Source organism: Octodon degus, unplaced genomic scaffold, assembly GCF_000260255.1.
Source record: "Octodon degus isolate 3935 unplaced genomic scaffold, OctDeg1.0 scaffold00022, whole genome shotgun sequence".
Lineage (NCBI taxonomy): Eukaryota > Metazoa > Chordata > Mammalia > Rodentia > Octodontidae > Octodon > Octodon degus.
Genome location: NW_004524598.1, coordinates 21,760,382 through 21,767,156, shown reverse-complemented (window position 1 = coordinate 21,767,156; position 6,775 = coordinate 21,760,382). Strand labels below are relative to the sequence as shown.

General features: G+C 43.5%; 1 protein-coding gene across 1 annotated transcript in view; it reads left to right on the top strand.

Moving 5' to 3' along the window:
* Window positions 1–6,542: 6,542 nt before the first annotated feature.
* Mcm3 (minichromosome maintenance complex component 3) overlaps window positions 6,543–6,775 on the top strand; it is a 17,061-nt gene continuing 16,828 nt past the window's right edge. Inside the window, exon 1 of the mRNA XM_004628282.2 lies at window positions 6,543–6,679. Within this exon, the coding sequence (XP_004628339.1) occupies window positions 6,602–6,679 (78 nt within the window). The 5' untranslated portion in view covers window positions 6,543–6,601. The remainder of the gene's footprint in view (window positions 6,680–6,775) is intronic.

Here is a 6,775-nt window from a genome sequence, read left to right as displayed (position 1 = left end):
TTGCTGGGACAAAATATCCAACATCCAGAATTAAGGAAGGGAAGGTTTATCTAGCTCACAGTTAGTGGAGGTTTCGGTGCATACTCCACTGGCTCCAAGGCAGAGCGGCATGTGGCAGAGGGCAGCAGTTCATGGTGGCGGAAAACAGCAAAACAGCAAGAGCCAAAAGGGAGGAGCAGCAGCAACACTGGCTGCGGAGAGCAACTCTGTCTCCTCTGATACAGCCTTCAGGCTATCCGCCCCCGGCTGGGTGGAGCGCTCACACCCATAATCCCAGCAGGACTCAGACCCATAATCCCAGCCTTGGATCATGAATTAATCACGAACTCTAGAACCATGCCCAATGACTGCGTGAGGCTTTGGCGGGGACAAATACACACAAACCATAACACACCCTCTAAACACAAACTGACCCCACACAAGCTAACTCAGAAGCTCTTGCAAGACGTAGATTTTTACGCTCTAAAGCCGTTCTCCACTGGGAGACAGTCACCTGGGGGCGCTAGTAGATGCAGTGACTGAGCACTTGAAATGTAGCTGGCCCGGACTCAATGGGGTGAAGTGTAAAATACACACTGAATTTTTAAGACAGTATAAAAAAGTCATTGGTATTTTTTCCACTGATTACATGTCAAAATGGCAATATTTTGGATTCAGTAAAACATATTACCAATTGTACCTTGTAAAGTATTGTAAGGATCGAGTCGCCATGAAGGAAGACCCCAAGAGTCGGTCTCTCATGCAAATCGCAAAGGGGAAGTTTTATTATCTACATATACGTAGAGCGGTCTGCACACGCAGGAGCAGAGCGCGCCTCTAGCGAAACAGGCATAGTTTTTTAAAGACGAAAACCACAAAATGGGGAGGGAGCAAGCAAATCACAGAAGCAAATTGCATTGGTTAGTGTAGGTTGACCTTTACAATAATTGGTGGATTACAATACCGGATGACCAAATGGAGTAAGTCCGGGGGTAGCTGGGGGGTCTAACCTTGTGGTTGTCATGTTCTGGGAATGTTTTTAAGAAATCGAGGCATTGTGACCTGGGACATCCTGTCGTTATAGCTTTCAATAGTGAGGCCTTGGGTTTGGGAATGTATGTCTCTTGCAAGAATTTAAACAAGGGGAGGGCCAAGGGCAACTTCTTGGCTGACTCAGTTGTTTTCCAAGTAACAGGACCCCATCCAAGGTTTTCTTATGTCCTCTTTGTCTTAGGAACAAGGATTGCTCAAGCTCTCGGGCCGTAAACCAGTGAGTGGGTCCTCTTAATTGAAACACATTTTATCTATCTATTTCTATATGTGATCTTAAAATGATTTGCGCCTTACAGTATAGCTACCAAAAAATGCTAAATGTCTTGTTTTTGTTTGTTTTGGAGACAGGGTCCCACTATGTGGTTCCGGCTGGCCTTGAGCTCACCATATAGTCCAGGTATGCCTCAGATTTGTGGGGATCCTGCTGTTTCAGCCTCGAGTGCTGGGATTGCAGGCGTGCATCACCGTGGGTGCCTTTATTCTTTGTATTAGTTAATTAACTTTTGCTGAGGGATTGAACTCAGGAACTTGTGCTCATGCATGCCTTTAAAACGCATCTTTTTAAAACTTATCCCACTTCTTTTTAATTAATTTTATTGGTGCATTTTAGATATAAGTAATGATCATATTCTTCATGGGGAATTTGTATTGTACATGGTATATTTCTGATTCCTTTTTTTTCCCCAACCCCTTCTCCTACCTTCAGCCCATCTTTCCTTCCCTATTTACCAAGCTTTGTTTCCATTTTATCCTTTTTTCAAAATAGCTTTTTCCCTTTTCCTTCCTTCCTTTTCTCCTACCCTCCACCTTAGTTCTTCTTTCCTGTTGAACAATGTCTTTCCATTTCACAATATCTGTTGTACATTTTGGTCCTTATTTGCCCTTTTGGCTTCTCACATCAGGGAGACAATGCAATGTTTATACATGCGAGTCAGGTTTATTTCATTGAGGAGTATGGTCTCCAATTGCATTCATTTACCTAGAGATGCCTCAAACTTATCCTTTTTTTTTTTTTTTTTTTTGTGGTACCAGGGATCAAACTCAGGACCTTGCACTTGCCAGGCAAACACTTATTCCACTGAGCTATCTCCCCAGCCCTTCTTTATGGCCAAGCAGTATCAATTATATAAAAAACTACGTCTTTATCCATTCCCCAGTTGGTAGGCATCCGGGTTGTTTCAACATTTAGCTATTATAAACTGTGCTGCTATAAACATGGATATTCATGTATTTCTGTGGTATGATGTTTTTAATTCTTTTGGAAAGATACCCAGAAGGGGAATAGCTGGGTCAAACAGGATCTCTAATCCTAGTCACTTTTGAGAAATCTCCACACTGATTCCCACAGTGGTTGTACCAGCCTACACTCGTGCCAACAGGGGAGAAGGGTTCCTCTTCCCCCACAGCCCTGCCAGCATTTGTCATTTCTTGATGACAGCCAGTCTTTCTGGGGTGAGATAGAATCTCAGTGTTATTTTAATTTGCATATCTCCAAAGACCAGTGATGTTGAATGTGTTTTCATATGTTTATTTGCATTTGTTTTTCTTCATCTAAGAAGTGTGTATTCATCTCAGATGCCCGTTGCTTGGGCCGGGACTTTAGATTTGGGGGAGGGAAATTTTTAAAAATTCCTTATACATTTTAGATATAAGTCATTTGTCTAAAGGACAGCTGGATAAAATTTTTCCCACTCTGTAGGTTATCTTTTCACTCTGTTGGTGATTTCTTTTGTTGTGAAAAAGCTTTTTAATAGGAAGAGATCCCAGTTATTGATTGTGTTATTTTCTGTGTGATTGAGATTTTGTTCATGAAATCTTTGCCTATACCTATATCTTCAAGAGTTCTGCCTATTCTCTCTTCCAGTAGATTTAATGATTTTCAATCATTTACTTATTTATTTGATACAGGGTCTTGCTATGCAGCTCAGACTCCTAGTGATCTTGCTGTCTCAGCCTCCCCAGTGCTGGGATTACAGGCATGAGCCACCACACCTGATTTTAGTGGCCAGCTGGGCAGCACAGCATGTGGAACTAGGGATCAAACCCAGGTCCTTGTGTTTGCCAGGCAGGGCTTAGACCACCAAGCTATCTCCGCAGCCCTAGTGTTTTGTTTTTAATATTTAGATATTTGATCCATTTATCTTGCATTATATTTCTGTTGGTCAATAATTATCCAAAGTTTCTGGACAGAATTAGTTATATAGACAATGAACTCATATATGATTGATTGCTTGAATAAGTCTATGTGTCATTTTGTTACATTAAATGACTAAATTTTTTAAATGCACCCTTAGGACAAATGCAGACAGGTTACTACAGTAATAAAATGCAGTTATAATAAAAAGTGCTATTTTGGGCCAAACCAAAAGTTGGCTATTACCAGTCTTGGTAATGTTTGCAGGACCGATCAGAAGGCTCTCTTCAATCCTTCGTTTGCATGTGGGCACAATCAGTCAGAAGACACTAAGTTTGACCCTTCATTTGCATGTATCAGGAAGTCAAATGAATTGCTTTCTGACAGGCTAGTTTGAGATGCTGCGTGAGTGCTTGCGAGGCCCACTCTATCAATGCCTTATTTACATAAGAGAAAGATGGCCCTGGGATTTTGGATACAAAAGACCCCTTCGCCGTATCCTTGGGAGGGTCCTGTTGTGAGTCCCCCATTCACCTGCTGTCTCTAAAGCATACTTCTTTGTACCTTCAACAAATGTAAGTTTCCACAATTTCAGTGTGTCTTGTCCAATTTTTTTGGCACACTGAGAACCTGGAGAGAAGCCCCATAGGCCCCTCCGCCTGCTAACATTAATGTGTTTGATAATAACTAAAGCAGGTTATTAGCCATGGGGTATCATTTGAAATAGTTTCAACATATAATGTTCATTGGTATCTTAAGAAGTGTTAGTAATGTTTATTAAGAGCTTGGTGCTGTGCCTTTGAGGACGTTTTGGTTTCTGAACACATGACAAAATAGAGCGTTACATCTATTTGCAAGGCTTGCTTTCCTGTAGCTTGCTGCACACTTTTGATCTCGAGGGCGCCCCCTAGCGTTCGTACAGCCTGGGCAATCAGCTCTGGGCTGCGTGGGAAAACCGGGAAGCAAGAACGTGAGTGAATCTGGAAACTGTAGAACTGGATTATACGTGCTTTATTGTGAGTCAGAAGTGCGGCAGGTCGTGGGGTAGCTAAGTCACCTGGACTCTGAATAGGCTACATACAAATGCCTCTACTTTTTCTTTAGGAACAACCTGGTTGAACTCTCTGGGCAATTTGGAGGCATTTCCTTGGGGGGTAACCAAGGAAAGCTACTTTTTTTTTAATGTCCGTACAGAAGCAGAGAGAAATACCAATTAAATATCCCTGGCACCTTCATGGCTGAAGATGCTGAGATCTGGGGGGAAATCAGGCCTCTATCGAGGACATGATTAATTCATCAAATGGAATTGGTCTTCACATTCTAAATTTGACATCAGCTTGTGGAACACTACAGTAGTATTGCTTGACTAGAGATCATCTCACTTAATTTTTTCTTATGTGAAAACTGAAGACCAGAAAAAAGTGTGTTAGATTCAAAGATGTGGCTCAGGACTGTCGCTCCGCTTGGCAGTGCCTGCATTTCTTTGCTTAGTGGTTTAGTGTGAATTTCTTCCACAGCAGAGATTATTATCAATATTGCATCCAATATAGTCATTTCTAAAAATTAATTTTATTGAGAAACAAATAGCAATGAGATAGTTTGAAAATGGGTTAGTAGGACAGTTACAATACTTACTACATTGCGTACTGCTGTTTTCACAGCAGTCCAATATATTCATGACACGAGAGCTGTGACCGAGCGATAAGATGCTAAGTTAATAATGATCTCTCATTAGGTGATTGCAGCAGGACTCTCATTGCAGGCCCTCCGCTCCTTTGCCTGTACAAAATCAAGTCGCTCAGCGAACTGGTTTTCTTTGACTAGGATTAGATTTATCTGCTCACGAGGCAGCACACAACATGTAGTAACCAGCAACTGGATAATGGGAATTACAAGTCCATATCCACATAGAAATAAATGGTGCATCTGTTTGCTTAGGCCGATTGTACTTAGGACGTTATCGGCACATAGTGAACCCCAGACACCTCCAAACACAGCTATAATCAGTTGGTGAAATTTCAGAAAGAGTTACTGAACACTTGGGGGCAATCTGCTACTTTAACTCCATGTTCAGTAAAATTAAAAAGACACATGGGGCAGTGGGCCTGTTCTTTACTGTATGTCCATACGCGGGCACATAGGTGGATAAAAATTCATTGAGCTGCACACTCCAGATCTGTGGCTTTTACTGTATGTAAGTTGTATCTCAAAAATAAAAACATATGTGGAGCTGGGGAGATGGCTCAGTAGAATAATCACTTGCCTGGCAAGCGCAAGGGCCTGAGTTCAATCCCCGGTTCCGACGTGCAATTGAACTTTTAATAAGCATAATTTCTGATGTGTCCAAGGCTTTAAATTACTGATGGAAACTTAACCAATGCTAGCACGAAGCACTTTCTTTCATGCTAATCTTTTGAGAAGCCAAGTTACTTAAAAGGAACCAGTGATCTTTCCAAAATGCAGGAAAGTCATTCATTTCACTGTTTCCAGGTAAGATGGTGTGATAAGTTTGTCCACAATTTTGTATGTAATAACACGAGATGTGTGTGTGTGTGTGTGTGTGTGTGTGTGCATGTGTGTGTGCACGTACTGAAAAGCTTTCTTTCACTTCAACTCCTCCGCGGTCTGATATTTTTATAGTGTACTTCAGGAAACAGCATTAAGTAGCAGAAGGGTTCTAAACTAAACCTCTTTGTAAGATGCTAATCAATGATTGTATTTTCCGTCTCACAGATTCTCAAAACCCACCTTCTCCTCCAGAATCCCGCTACAGAAGTTATGATTTGGATACACTGTAAAAACTTCGCTTTTATGTTTTCATCACTCTGAGTTACAAAAATCCCACCCTCTGATGTTTCGCCTCCTTTAAAAGTCCAGGGCTGGGGATGTACATCAGTGGTACAGGGCCTGTCTGGCAAGCATGAGGGCCTGAGTTCGATTCCAGGTACCAAAAATATGAAAACTTTACCTGGGGTTAAAAAGCTGCTTTGGGTGTCAGGATGGCCCTCAGGCGCCAGACTCAAAAGAAGTCCAACAGTTGGGCTGATTTGAATTGCTGCAAGCGAGTAAACAGCAGCTCTAAGAAACTTGCGGAAGCCAGAAAAGAGGACTACAACTCCCAGAATGCAGCGCTTTAGTTTCGCGGGGCCGCGAGCCACAGCTCGGCCCCCATTGGCCAGTCTTCCCCTGCGCGAGGCGGAGCTGGGAGAGAAACTTGACTCCGGATGGCACATTTCCCGCCATCCCCAGAAACCAGGAAGAAAACTGGAAAACGAATCTCCCCATTGGACCCTCGTGATTCTGCGTCAGAGGGTTTGGCCAATAAGATTGCGTATGTGCTCCCGCTGTCCTCGCCTCTTCCGCTTGGTCCCTCTGGTGGCGGGAAAAGCTGGGAAGTGTTTTGCGCGGGTGAGGTGCTCTCTGCGGGCGGCTGGCATGGCGGGGACAGTGGTACTAGACGACGTGGAGCTGCGGGAGGCCCAGCGAGATTACCTGGACTTCCTGGATGATGAGGTGAGGGGTGCCGGGAGGGGGCTGGGGCGCGCGGTGCGCGCGACGGAGCGGCCCCGGGACCCGCGTCCTGCCCTGCCCCGGCCGGGCGGGCGGGCG